At 52.9% G+C, this 14,627-nt stretch overlaps 1 protein-coding gene across 1 annotated transcript in view; it reads right to left on the bottom strand.

Annotated features, from left to right (window-relative positions):
- Positions 1–14,412, bottom strand: part of LOC309601698 (zinc finger matrin-type protein 4-like) — a gene marked incomplete at both ends in the record, with an annotated part of 43,175 nt that extends 28,763 nt beyond the window's left edge. Inside the window, one exon of the mRNA XM_082334865.1 lies at positions 14,311–14,412. Within this exon, the coding sequence (XP_082190991.1) occupies positions 14,311–14,412 (102 nt within the window). The remainder of the gene's footprint in view (positions 1–14,310) is intronic.
- Between the last annotated feature and the right edge of the window lie 215 nt (positions 14,413–14,627).

The following is a 14,627-nucleotide window of genomic DNA, read 5'->3' as shown; positions in this document are numbered from 1 at the left end:
CGCCGAGTCCTGCTGCCTGCAGCCCCTTGCAGATACAGCGGGAATAAAGGCGGCGAGACACGAGCAACATTTGCTATCAGACTGTTTCCATAGCGGGAGAGCTTGGAAACATCAGGGTTATTTAGCTTCAGGCGGAGACAAGATGGCATCGGGAGGGATCAGACGCACACACACAAACCGAAATCCACAGCTCCTACGCTTAGAGGAGAATAAAATACGTAAGGGGTATAAAACCTCACGCTCTAGGAAATAAGCCAACTGATACCTGCCAAAGGTTTGAAAGAAATTTCTCCCATGGGTAAATTATCCGGTAATTGTGTGTTATGGAATCTACCGCTTTCCTCGTACACAGCTGGCGCTGGCCCTGCAGAGAGGGGATAAGAACTACGCGGATGCTGAGCCTGAGCCCCTCCTCCTCTCTCAAGCATTTCCAAGGGGAGTTGAAGAGTAAAACCCCCCAGGCGGCCAGGAAAACGGGAGGGTTTGCGCTCCGGGTTAAGCAGTGCCAGCGCAGCAAAGCCCAGGCTTGACCTGACGTTGGCTGCTGCAGAAAGCAGCCCCAGGAGCCCAGGCACCGCTGCGAGGTCCTTCTGCTTCCCCGAGTCCTGCCCGGCAGAGTCCTCGCCCTCCACCACCGCAGAGGACAGATGCAGACCGCGCTTTCCAGCATCAGCAGCGGCCACCGGTCCCCAAACCCGCTCTGCTCCTTCACACCAAGCCCCAGTAAGCAGCCAGAGGGCTGGCTTCCCGCGGCAAAGCAGACCCGGTACTTCTGGTGCTTTCTCCCAAGGAAGGCACCCAGCGGGCACGTACTTTTCAAACGTTATTTATACCGCGGGGACCTGTATTTTTGTAGAGGAATCAGGGAGAGCTGAGAGATGCCTGGAGGAGACCCTTCCCATGCGGGACACAGCGGGCAGCAAGGGCAGGTTTCGTGCCTTCGGGTACCACCGGAGCAGCAGGGGAGGACGAGGAGAGACAGGGAGATGTCCTGGTCATGCCAGCATCAACAGACAAAGCAATCCTCGTGATTTGCAAAACGTAAAGGAAGATTTAAAAGCTTCTACAGCAGGAGCACAGACATAAACCTGCAAAACCCTCCCTTACAGTCAGCTCTTGTCTTTCAGTAGATGTAAGGGGGGGAAAAAGACTGCAACTACGGACTACCTGCACCCAGAGCCCAGGCTTGCACGGCAGCTATTATTATGCAAATGTTGTCTCTGAATCTCCATTTCTGATTGCCTCATAGAACAACGGCACCGTAATATTATAATTTCAGATCCCAGATTTGCAATTTTAAAATATTAAATTAGCATGTTCTGGAACATTCTTTTTCCTGTGGTGGGAACTCGGAGCTACATTTGCAGAGAGCTACATTTGTATGCATAAATGTGACTATGCAATAATTTTTTTTAATAGAGCAAATCAGTCAAGATAAATAATGTCAAATATCTTTCCCTAACTCGTCTTCCTGCATGCATTTAGAAAATGTGACCTGCTGTAGTCAGAGCTAAGCGCAGGAAACCCCAAAAGCTCCAGCTCCCAGCGATTAGCAGTCCAGACAGCAATGGCGCAATTAAGAAATGACAAGATAAACGCTTGAAACGCAAAGGACAGATGTGCGAAGTCAGCCTCGGAGTCTGGCCGCGCTCCTGCTTTTCTGCCCGAAGGCTGCTCGGCTGCTTTCACCTCGGGGAGGTTTGCACGCCCCGGGCAGGGCGCGGGGGGACAGGCGACCGCCGGCCCCTTCGCACGGGGCAGGGGACAGGACAAGCCACCGCCGTCCCTCTTTGGATGGAGGAGAGCCAAGCGCGCCATAAAGGTGACGTGGCCAGAGCTTTTCAGCTGAATTCCTTCCCTGAATTTACACCCCTGGGAGCAGCCAGCCAGCCTCGAGTCATCCCACAGTCACGAGGCCCTTCCCTCGGGTGAGTTAATCCAGCATGTCATGATGCTCACTCGCACACAAGCATAGCCTGCTGAATTTAAAGGTTGAAAAGTTTGTGGGTTTTTTGGTGTTTTTTTGTAAGATGAAAAGGCAAGATTTTAACAGTAGTCATTTTTAGTGTTCCTTTCCGTGGCACTCAGCTGTGCCATAAATGATGTCCAAATGTCAGCATTAAAAGGCAGCGAAGCTTCAACCTTCTGTAAAACACCTCTCACCTTTACTTATGCGCTTGTTTGCATTTGTGAAAGCTAAGGTAAAAGAAATAACTTATGTTTGGCAAAATTTAAAACTACATGGCTCCTTATGCAGCCTTATTATCCTACGGTTATAAAAGCGGAGCTTAAAATCATCCCTGGCCTTTGCAAGTATGCAGTGAGCATCTCATTCCCTCTCAGGGAGCGGAGGTAGCACAGCCCATTTGTCACCCATTTTATCTCTGGTATTTTCTACATTTACATGTGTATTTATCATCCTAACACCAAGGCAGGAGCAAAGTGATTATTCTTAGCGTGCTGCTTGCAAACAGCCCTGCGGGTTATCTTTTCCCCTCCACAAAGCAACTTGAAATCTGCAGCTCTGAGGCGCGAGAAGGGCAAGTGCCAGGGAGGGGGTGGCACAGCCCCCATCGGCAGCACCGCCGCCGCCGCGCAGGAGGGACTCACCGCGCTCCTGAGCGCCAGCCGGGCCCCGCCATCCCGTTCCGAGCCCCTGCGTGTTTGAAGGAGCTCTGGAGGACACGGCACCAGGAGGACGTCTGAGAACAGCGGGGACAACGGCAACGAGCGCTGCCAGGGCATCGCTGCCTCCCCGCCAGCCGCCCAGCCCTCCGGCCCCAGGCAGAGACCCGCCGGCAGGTCCCTGCAGGACAGCTCGCGGCCGGGGCTGGCTTGGCCAGCTGAGCATCTGCTAGCCACCGCCATCCAAGTTATGACAGATACACGGGGGAAAAGGGGCCAAAGGAAGAGCCACGTACAGGAGTCGGGAAACCGGGATAAAGTGGGCTCAGGGCACATCCAGCGCCCATTTTGATCCGTCTCACCGCACGTACAAGCCTTAGAAAAAGTCAAAACCTTGACACATCTGTAAATCCATGGTCTGGAAGAAGAACGCTGCCTTTGGAGATACCTGCCTGTTCATCAGTAGCCACCACAACTTTACCTTAGGGTGCACGAAGAGAGTATTCTTGTGCCCGTGAATATTTCTTTTGTAGCTTTACAAAGTGTTACGCCAAAGGCATTTTCACTTAAATTCTCTGTCTCTAGGGTCTGGAAACAACCCCTTTAGAAGGCAAGAAGTCTAACTTAATACTATATGCCTTAAAAACAACCCTCTCTATGCAGGGAGGGGGGTGCAGCTTAGAAAGAGCCTGTTTTCACATAGCAACTGCAGGCTTCTGCATTGCAAGCTCATGTGCTATTGTAAGAAGGCTCATCAATAAAAGTAAATAAATGGATCATTTCTGTCTATATCAAATCTACTTTAATACAGAGGACTGTGGCAGAGGCAGCAGAGTTCTGGCAATTCAACCCTAAAACATAAAAGGGCAAAGCAGAGCTAAATTGTGCTATGAAACGCAATTTGATTTTGCATAAATCAAGTTTTGCAGCACACTTACGCCCAGAGCGAGCAGCAGTGCGGCGAGAGCAGACAATCGCGGCTCTGTGGGAGCGGCGGCAGCTGGCGGGACCCCGGGAGCCACGGCCGAGCTGGCCTCAGACGCAGCAGCCCTGCTCGCCCTGGCTCATGGAGGGTTTGCTCGCTGCCATCGCAGCTTCACAGCTTCTCTGCAAACGCACCAACAGCAGCACTGTCCCCGGGGAGGGCTGAGACACATCTCCCTTTCCAAGGCCAGAAATCCCCGCTGGAGGCTTTAGCCCGGGCTTTGCCAGGCTGCGCGGAGACTGAGATCCCTCCTTCCCACGATCTGCCCGGGGGATGCGGGGAGCCCTCCCGTCAGCAGCCTGCAGCGGCCCCGGGATCTGCTCCCGCTTTGCACCGCTGATTTAAGCTGACCTGACAGGCTAAAACATTTCACCATCTTGTGAGGGACTTCTTCCCGTACCCCCAGCCACCTCGCCAGGTTCAAATCAACCGTTCCTGCTGCTCTCCTCAGGCCGCGCTTGCATCTGATCTAATTTCTCTATTCCCCATAGCTCACTTTATCATCTGCTTGTTCACTCCTCTGCTGGCAGCATCAGGTTTTCGGTCGGTCTGCCTTTCCTCTCTCGCTCGCCCTCCTCTGTGCCCTGTTCTCCAGCCGAAGACCAGAGCCCCACGGCACCGGGGCACACGCGGCCGTGCCGAGCGCCGGCAGGGACACCCGGCTGGGAGATGAAGAAAGGAGCCGTAATGGCAGCCCGAATGGCTGTGGCTTCCCCTAGTTTGTAATAAATTCTTTTTCAGAAGCCTGTTGGTTGGATTTTAATCCTTTTAGTGTGTACTGTGTTGATTTTTTGGTATGCTGGCAGTTTCTTAATTAAATTGCCATGAAACATGCAGTCATATGATTACACCAACTTTTATTATCTGTATTGGCCCTACTTGTAATCTCATCAAAAGAGAGAAAGTTATTTTGGCCAGACCCAGTTCTCTCAACCTCACGCAGAATACCAATCCCATCGTCCCCCTGGAGCTACCTACTCGAGTCCCTCTCCGGGGCCTGTTTCGCTCAGGAGCCGTGCCGAGCTGGGGGGCCCCGCTCCCCACGGCCGTCCCCCGGTGCTGCCGTGCCTGGCTCCACGCTCGCCCTTCTCCTGGAAACTTCCGCCACTTTCCAAGTCCGGCGCCGGAGCAGCAGTGACGACGCAGAGCGCCCGGCCAGCTCTTTTCAAGCACTCGCTTGCAAATTACTGGACCCGCTGACTCAAAAAACCAACATGCTAGATTTCATCATTGCTGCCTAACAAACTTCCAAATTTCTACTGGAAGAGAACCAATTTATTCCTCATTCTGTGATATAACAACATCCTCTGCTTTTTTTTAAATAGAGGACAGAAGTATTTTCAGCAAACGCCTTCCCTTTTCTGCCTCTTCTACCCACACGACCAGCAAACGCTATTGTCAAGATCCCCGTTGTTCGCCGCAGAGACAAACTCCCGTCTGTTATTCCAGACGCTGCTGGGTGCCAATGTCCTTTTTCTCCCTTTGTAATTTTTGCAAAGCCTCATTTATAATTTATGGTCATTTCTATCCACTTCCCCTTTTTCCTCCTTGAGTTAATTTTTTAAAAAGCGCCTACTCATGCTTTGACTTTCTGGGCACACAGATACACGTCCGTAATTCCCAACTGCACGCAGCCGAATTTTCACCCCACGAAATTGGCTTCTTCAAAGCAACAGGTAGACATATTACCAGTTTGGACATTGATTTGCTTACACGTAAAGGCAATTACTGATGATCTATTCAACCACTAGCTCATTTCGTTTCCTCTAAATCTGTGATCGTTTCTCTCCGCTCGCCAAGCCGACCCTGAACGTGGATCCCCTCCCCAGGGACAAGGACAGCCTCCTGAGATGGGTGCCCGTGGCTGGGAGCAGTTCACAGGCCCCAGCAGCTTCTCCCGAATCTCGATGACTGCAATTTTAAGAATACAAAAACAAGACTACAGAAGCTCCCAGTAAAACGAATAGCAGCGACCTGCTGCACCCAAAGGCAGCGACTCGCAGGGAGCGAGCGGGCTGCCGTGTCTGCCGCTCTGCCATCGCACGGGGTCAAAGCGTCCAGTCCAAGCCTGACAACTTTAATCATAATCGACATTGTCGTTGCTTCACTCACCTTCCTAAGAGAAAAATCTCACCCGCTAGATCCGCCTCTCCAGCGTGAGCTGGAGCCCCTGCGGCCACATGAAATGCCGTTCCTCCAGGAGAGCCCCTTCCCGTCCTGCCGCGCTCGGAACGTTAACGCTGCACAGAGGCGGAGGGGGCTGACGCCGCCAGCCCAGGAGGCCCCCCGAGACAAGGGTTTCCGACTGCGCTTGTGCAATGGAAAAGAAAATGCCACCTTTGGTTTTTTCCCCTTGGTGCAGTCCCCATCGCACAGGCAGACCAGGTGGCTGGCGCTGGTACCCCGCGTGGGTGGGTACCGCGGGTACCCACAGGGTATCGCCCACGGCTGGAGCATCGCCCCCGGGACCCAGCCCTGCCCTCTCACGGCTGCCTGATCCAGACGGATCCAGGCTCGGCTCTGCAGCTCCCTGCGTGATAAATACCTGCAGACCTCCAGAACAGCCAGGCATGAATTTTGTGTCTCAGGAGTCACCGTTTCAGCTTATCTGATCTTTAATTTTACAGCTTCCTATATTGATTTCAACTGTAGTCAAAGTATCTCTTGTCCTACGCACCGCAGCGTACCCTGCAGAGAGGAAAATAACTCTCTTTACGGCCTGTTGCCGGAGCAGCGTGGCACCAGCAGCAGGGCTCAGCACCCGGCTCGCAGGCTGCCGGTGCCCCGCGGACCTGCCTCCCAGCGCCCGGGATCTCCTGGGATCGCCCGCAGGCTTCTGGTCCTCCCCAAAGGCACTCAAAGTCCCTTCTCACTTCGCGGCCTCGCATTTCTTCTGCAGATGAATATTACACCTAAGCTAATGCAACCATGAAGTTACTTTTCCATTGGTTTTTAGGGTTTTTTTCCAGGCAGCGCGCCTCCCTGTGAACAAGCCAAGGGAAAAGGGATGCAGGGGATGGAGCGAACCTCCGAAACATGCTTCGCTCAGCAAGCTAAACCCTTGCTGTTTGCCTGCAGCTACTCGTGTCAAGCAGCTGCAGCTGAGGTTTCTCAGCTCAAGGCCACTCCGCCGTTGGGTACCGATGCTCGAGGTGCGGATGAATTTCAGTGCTGGTACAGAACTCTCGTCCTGCCATCAGGTGGGAAGCAGAAGAGTTAACACAACCACACCGTCTCCTCCCCGCACAAGCCGCCCGGCACCGCGCTCCGCAGAGCGGCACGCACCGGCAGCGCCGCCGTTGTTCCCATTCTATCTTTACGTGTCGGAAACAAATCGCTTTTAAAGCGCGTCAGTGCTAGTCGTCACTCCTGAGAGCCCGCTCAGCCCGGCGCGGCGCGGGGGCGCGGTTTGTCACAGCACACGACGATAACTAAAGACGCCGCTTTCAAACACCTGGAACCCAAATCCAAACACGGGTTGCGAGTTTAAAATATTAAAGAAAAGCAAGAGTGAATACCTGGAACAAACAGGTGCCCTGCCGTGCACCGGGAGCAGAAAGGGGGTGCCGGGGAAGCGGGAGCTGCAGGGACTTCTCCCGGGGACGGCTTGGCCAGGGCGCGCCTGGCTTGGGTAACAGCAACGTTTCACGGCTTTTATTCCGCGTAAGCTTAATGTGACATCCCTTGTGCCTCCCCATTACTGCTGGCCTCAGGGTCTCGTTCCTGGTGGATTTTACCACTGCTCTGAAAGTACCTTTGAACTTCAGCTATTTTTAGCCAGCAACGAGACTCTGCACCTTGGAGGGGAGCTGTACGAGAGGGCTTCGTCTGCTCTGCTGCTGCTGCTATTTAGCGATAGATGTTGACACTGGGAGTGCATTAAAAATAATGTTTAGCCATTAATGTTGACAACAGCGTAGTAACGCGGAACCTTGTAAAGTGCCATTTAATCTACATTGGTTTCCTGAAGCACACTGCGATCCAGCAGCTAACCCTGCCCTGGTGGGTACGTACTTACTGCATGCAGAAAAGGGAAGCGGAGGCACGAGCACCTCACCAGAAAACACTGACATCCACGGATCTCCTTCCTATACGACGTGTGGCCACGTTTACTGCAGCGTATTTTAACTGCCGTTGTCAGACGGCACTACACGGACTGGGTACCAAGGCAATCTGCAGAAGGTCTGCATCTGCACGTACAAAAACCAGAACAGTACCTTCAGCATCTTTGCAACCAAGCCACAGAAAAGCTTTCTTTAGCCTGATTTTTTTTTTTTCTCTGCAAGACAAGGTTCTCCTACCAGCACAATCTGCAGAATGACAGTAATGGCTGAGCAGCCTCTAAAAACTATATAGCACGCGTACACCACGGCAGAGCAGATTCGCAGCAGTTCTGGGGAAGGACGTAGGAACAACAGATAGGACGTCCCCTCCTCCTCCATCCTCTGAAGTATTTACAGGTTTCTCTCAATAAAGCAAGCCAACGCTTGGCAGGTAAGCAGCGGCAATGGCAGAACATACGAGAGAGGGCATTGCTAGCCAACGTTAGCATTCCCTTCAATAACAGACGACCAACATCAGCGGACTCCCTGACGCACGAGAGCCCCGCGCAGCCCTTGCGTCCAGCTGAAGCGCGGCCTTTCCGCTCCCCCATCCCGGGAACGCCTGCAGCACCTCGCGCGGGGAGCTGGCACCAGACACGGAGCGTTCCGGCTCCTTGTGTTCCAGCACAGCATTTCTTTTGTTAAATAGAGTACGTGCTCTTCCACCGCATTAATATTTCAGACACAGGATTGCCTTTCTGAGCACACGCATCTTGATCCTTAAGGCACTAATGTGCCAGTAGTAAACAATGTTTATTATTCCTTCAGACAAGCCATCATTTTATGCAGTTTCCCAGAGAAGGACGGCCCAACTGGAAGCAGATTAACCCGAGCACCGCTCCAGCCTCGCGCAGACAAGGAGTATTGATGAGGCTGTCGATACCGCTCGCCCGCCTCGCTCCGGAGACAGGGTGAGAAATTCCAGAGAGCACTTGGCTCCGGAGACGAGCCAAAGGGCACGGCGCTTTATTTGTTCTCCCCAGTTCCCTCCGCATTTAAATTTTAATACACTTTCCCTCTGCCCTCCCCCAGCCTCTCAGGCTCCACCACAAGCACGCCGCCTTCCCGGGCTTCTCTTCCTACAGACCCGGCGTATTTCTTCAATTTAAAATGAAAAAGCAAAGTACCATCTGAACACCTGAAGCAATAAAGATTACAATGGCAAAAAGTGTTATAGCAGCTTAAGAAGCAAATGTGGTGATGAATATGCAGCTCAGGGTGGAATCTGAGAGCAACTTTGCATATTTGGTAACTTTCCTGCAGGATTTTCAAGGAGAAACTTGAAAATAAATGGTAACATCCTCCTAATGGCTGTGAACGCTTCTATATAGAGATGAGGACTTGGAGCTAACTAAAAAAGCTTAGCTTTTTAAATTCATGGAGCAGCTCACCAAGGGGACTGATAAAACCTCTCTCAAAGACAGAGCTGGAAGGAACTGTTAAATGACGGACGATCTAGAGAGCATCCAGCAGCAACGAGGCTTCCCGCTCCAGAGGAAGGGGAGATGCAGAAATACAGAAAATCTCATCTCTGGGGCCCAGGCTTTCAATGGCATTGCAGCAAGCAGAGTACATTCTGTATTTCTTCTCCTCCTGGTCAGCAAGCTCTGCGGCACCGGCCGCTTCCCAAATCACTGCTGCCCTCTGACCCCCTGGTTCCTCCTAGGCTCTTCCCCTTGCAGAGGGCAGCGGGCGTTGCTGAGCGCATTAAGCAGCTGGTAAAGCACCCACGCAACTGCAAGAGCTTCTGACCACGGGGCAGCAGCCTCGGTTATTCCTTTGCAATACCTTTGAGGGGTGAATGGCATTTGAATAGCGATGCTTTGCTGATAACAGTCACAGGAGCCCGATGCGAGATAGAGCTGCTGTAGCACAAACCGTGCGCTCCGAATCCCAGCCTTTTGACAGGCTCTCCCGTCTCCCCAAAAGGAGCTCTGTGCGAAGGTACACATGCTGGGTAGCTGCCTTCTGGTTTTCCCACCCACAAATGTCATTTAAAAACAACAACAACTAAAAATCAATCCCTTAATTTCAAAGTTGTGCTTGAAAGACACACGCTGTCTGTGCCATCAAAGCCGAGCAAAGAGGTCGATGGCTGCGAGACGCTCCCGGTCTCTGTGGCCGGCACAGAAGGTGCCCCAGGAGGAGGGTGCTGGCAGAGTGCCCATTGCTACGCACCCACCTTCCCCGCCACCCAGGGCACCGGCACCGGGAGGAGGTGGCCGAGCCTGGCACAGCCCGGGCACCCCTCCGCCCCACGTACGCCGCAGGAGCCGGCCGCTGCCGGCGACAATTAAAGAGCATCAGGAGGAGGCTGGGCCCAGCCTCGGCGGATCAAGCGTCCCGTCTGGAAGGGCTCTGCCAGTCGTCCCCCCACACCTGAGAGCAGGCGAGCGAGCAAGAGAGCAGGCTTGAAATACCCTCCCTCCGCCAGACAGCACCACACATTCGGCCACCGCCTGCCCGATGCAGCCAGCGCTCGCCCGGAGCGTATCGCATCCTTCTGCCTTTCCTTGCGATTCCTGATCTCATCAGTCATCCCGCCTCAGCTCTGCTCCGCCGGCGGGGGGAAAGGGAGAGCCGACGCACGAGGAACGCTTGGCACATCACGGCGGCACAGCGAGCTATGACCTAGCAGGGCTTTTATCAGGCATCCATACTTGGATGCTTTATTCCAGCAGCAGAAACGGGAAGGGAGTTTTCTAGTACTTCAGGGGACAAACTAAGATATTAATTTGCTTTAAGAATTCAAATATTCAAACGCACAATCTTTTGGGCATTGACAACAACCAGTAAGATCCGCCTCATCTCTCACTTACCGCTGCGTGGAAGCTAAGCGATATCTGTAAAGCCACCTCCTGCGATGCCCAGCACCACAGTATGCCGAGAGCTTGCTAAGGCATTTCTCATTCGGGCACCCGCAACTTCATTACGAGTCGATACCCCAAGGCCAGCTGCTCAGCTCAGCTCTGCCCTGCGGTGAATCCCGGAGAGGAGAGCAGCACCTGGCAGCTTCGCAGGGATGGAAAGGAGAGCAAAGGCGCAGCAGACGTATCAGACAAAGCCACAGAGGCAGTTGCACAAAGCACATAAAATAAGGGCGGTATTTTGCTGTATGTCAAGTTGGAAGCAAAAATGCGCTGCAAATACTCTGATCCTTTTGTCATGTTTCCGCTACACTTGCCCTTGGAAATAATACTGCTTAATATTGCACGACTGACATCAAATTATTTTTTTATTCCTGGCAAAGTAGCGCAGAAGAAAAGAAGAGTTATTGGTTGATGATTTGGAGAAGGAGACGAGACAGCGATTGGAACTGACTATTCCCGTTTGGCAAGATAAAAACACCCCCTTTCATACACTGCTTCCCTCTATTTTCTTACAGAGAAATGTCTTATTTTGCATGCGCAAAGGAGCCAAGATTTCAGTGCCTGGCACAAAGGCTGCAGATCTTACCCGGCTGCAGATAAATTCCCTTTCTCTCTAAGCTCTGGCTTGGTAAGGGTAAGGGCACTGCTGACCAAAACAAACCGAGCCCCGGAGGAAGACGCATCACCAGCACAGTCCGGGAGCTTGAGATTGCTGGTTTCCAGTCAGGTCTTCTGCAGGCACCTTCCCCAGCTCCGAGCGGGAGGCTCGGTGCAGCGCGCTGCTCCGCACGCCCCGTGCGCTGCCCCGTGGTGCAGGCAGAGCCCCAGAGCCCCAGCAGCCGCCCAGGCTGCGCCGCGGCCGAGGCGCGGCGGTGCCGGCGGGCAGCCAGGCCGGCCCAGCCCCGCGCGCTCCCCGCCGCCCAGGAACCCAAAGGGGACGGATGCTCCGGAGCCGTGCCAGAGGTTTCCCCACGCAGCAATCCCGACACAGCGAGCACGCTGAGCTGGCTGGAAACGCTGAACTCTTCCGACGACGCTGCGTGCACCATGCCAGTACCGAGTTTCTATGTTGCAGTGTTTCACTTTTCCCCATAAAGTTCAAGTCCATTCAAAATGAAAAGTTTTGCTCTGTGCAAAAAGTTCATTTATGTTGCGTTTTTCTCGTCTGCTTTGATATTGGCCGTATTTTTTTTCCAATCAAAAAGCTGAAACAAAGCAACTTTAGAAGATTAAATGAAAATTTATTTGCAGAGAATTTAGTCTTCTGAAGTTGATCTTTTCCCTACGAAAAGAATCTGTTTTGACGATAGAGTGCTTTTTAAGGGGGGAGGGGGATAAAAGGAGTGAAACATGTGATCAGCTGCTTTTTAATTAGGAAGAAACAGTGAATTTTACATTCCTGCTATTAACTAACTGGCTTGCAGCGAGGGCTGGCGGTCTCGGGCAGGACGGAGCTCAGGTACATTCAACACCACAGTTTTGTACAAGAACAGTCATGTTGTGAATCCTGATGTTATAAAAGTGAATATTCTGACCACAGACTTGATCCGCTCCTCGGACCGGGGAAGAGGAACACCTTCTGAGCAGGGGCCTGGCAGAAAGCCCAGCCTTCTCCGTTTGCGGGGCAGAGGCTCCGACCAAACTCCTTATGAAACAGCCTCAGAGCAAGAATGGTTTGCAGAAATTATTCCCCAATAATTTTCCATGATTAATGTACCCAGGGAAATCGCGTACTGCTTGTCCCATGTCGGACGAGAAAAAGAGGCCGAGTTCACCTAACAAGTGACTCACTACAAATTATCTGCTCGGGTCTCTCGAAACCCCGTCCAGCTCGCATCGGGAAGGAGCCGGGAGCGCTGCAGAGCCGTTCTCCGCTCCCATTTGCAGTCAAAGCACATGGACTCAGGAACCTCCCGCGCAAGGCTCGATGCTGCACCGAGCTCCGGCAGCCCCGAAGGCTTCGTGCATCGGCCGCACGGAGGAAAACACCCAGGGTACAGCTCCGCTGCGCCCCGCGAGAGCTCCCCGCAGGCACGCCTGTCACCCAGCACCACCCGCCCCGTCAAACCTCGGGGCAGATTTTCAGCCCCCTCACTGCACCCGCGGGTTTCTCGGGACCGGGGTACGCGGAGAATTTGTGTCACGCTCCAGAGCGGCGACCAGAACAGAGGCTGCAAAGCACCGAGGCTCCCTGTCGAGAGCAGAGGCTGCTGCGGGGCCACGGCAAAGCGCGGCAGAGCTGCGGGGCAGGGGCACCGTCAGCCCCTGGGGCCACCGGAGGAGCCCCCGCCCGCCTCGCTCTCTCCATCCCTCTGCTTTGCATCGTGCAACCCAGCAGGCAAGGTCAGGGAATGACATTATCGTGCCGAATGTCTACAGCGTCTGCTGGGATTTCACAGGGGATGACAAATGAGCACAACACCTCGCGCTAGAAATACACAACAGAAAACCGCGTTGTTTGCCACGTTTCAAAAACATCTGCTATGAATTAATGATTCAGCTCATACCTACGATTACAGGCACAGAAGAAAAGAGATTGGCTGAGCACCCCGTTGCTCACCAGTCGCTACTCCTGTTTCTGCGGCAAGGCTTCTGCCTCCTGTAGACAAAATCTGGCATCCACGCCGCCCATTCGCAGGCTCTGGAAGGCGTCCCTAAAACTGCAGCCTCAGACTTCCCCGCAGCTGCCAGGGATCTCTGCTGCACGCCGAGGGCAGCCAGAGGAGCCTTTACAGGAGATGGCTTAAGAAATTCCCCAAAACAGACATGTAAAGCGCCTGACAAGGAAACGTGCAGTATGGGTCGCATTCTTTATTAATGCGGCACAGCATCCTTGCATACCGTACGTTGATTAAGCTTCTTGCATGTCTCCACTGGCCACGCCGAGACAAACGTCTCCCCTGCGGATCCACTGCTAAACACCCAAATCAGAGCAAAAGTTTGAAGAAACTTCATCTTCCAGGCCTCTTAGCACAGATTCTGATTTTGCTGAAACACTGCAGCCACTGACAGTGTATTCAAAAGCAGGGGCGAAACGCAGCCAGGCCACGCAGCCCCGCTGGCGCACGCTTCCCGCGCCCCGGGGAGCAGATGCCGAGGCACGGACAGGCAGCGGGTTTCCTTTCTTGAAGGATTTCACAGCAGCAGATCCCTCAGTAATTTCCCCCCTTGTTTAATAGGAATTTATTTAATTTTGTTTTGAAGATATGCAGCGCTGTTAATTGCTGTTCTAACGTGTCTCTAATAATATATCCTTTCTAATTGTTTATTGCTTGCCTACCTCTTAAGTGCGTAAATACAGGCACAAATACTAATCTATTCTCTGCACAATCAGTGATTCCTACTCAGCAAAGCACAGTGCAGCACATTTAATATAAAAACTTGAGCTCGTTTTGCTGATCTCTGAATTGATCTCCTTACTAACTATGTTTCTTTGAAAACTAGCTTTCAGTCACGTTCAAATTGCAGCCTGGCTTTGCAAATGTAGACAGAAGAAAAAAGCAGGCGCGCAGCAGGCAACATTGCAGTGACATTATTTACAGAATAGGAGGCCACCGGTAAAAATAGGCTTTTGAATCTTGAGTTTTCAGAGAGGAACTTTACATGCTGGTGTAGCTACTTGCTGGGCAGGCGGTAGCCGCCACCGCCCCGTAAAGCCCGCAGCTGGAAGAGGCAGCGGCGGAGGAGCTGCAAACCGACGAAGCAGAGTTACCGAAGAGCATCCTACCTCGTAATGGGCCACGCGCTGCGACTCGGATATTAGCTGAGCGCTGCACACTTTGCAGTAACTTTCCGTGAATAATTCCTGGTCGATGTCGGACGACTTCATCTGTTCATGGCAGAGAGAAGAGACAACAAACAGAATCAGTTACAAAAGGCAGGCAGAAGAGGACGTTTGACGGGGGTCCCTACAGAGACATGGGCAAAGCAACGCTTTGAGTCGAGCGGTTCTTGTCACCACGAGGGAACGAAACCAACTTGATAAACCTGGGAATGTGAAACACGCGTGGTCCTCATCCCATCCCCAACCTTTACAATTTGGAG

The sequence above is a fragment of the Platalea leucorodia genome (assembly GCF_965183815.1).
Source record: "Platalea leucorodia genome assembly, chromosome: W".
NCBI lineage: Eukaryota > Metazoa > Chordata > Aves > Pelecaniformes > Threskiornithidae > Platalea > Platalea leucorodia.
The sequence above is the reverse complement of the archived record's forward strand: the minus strand, read 5'-3'. Positions and strand labels throughout refer to the sequence as shown.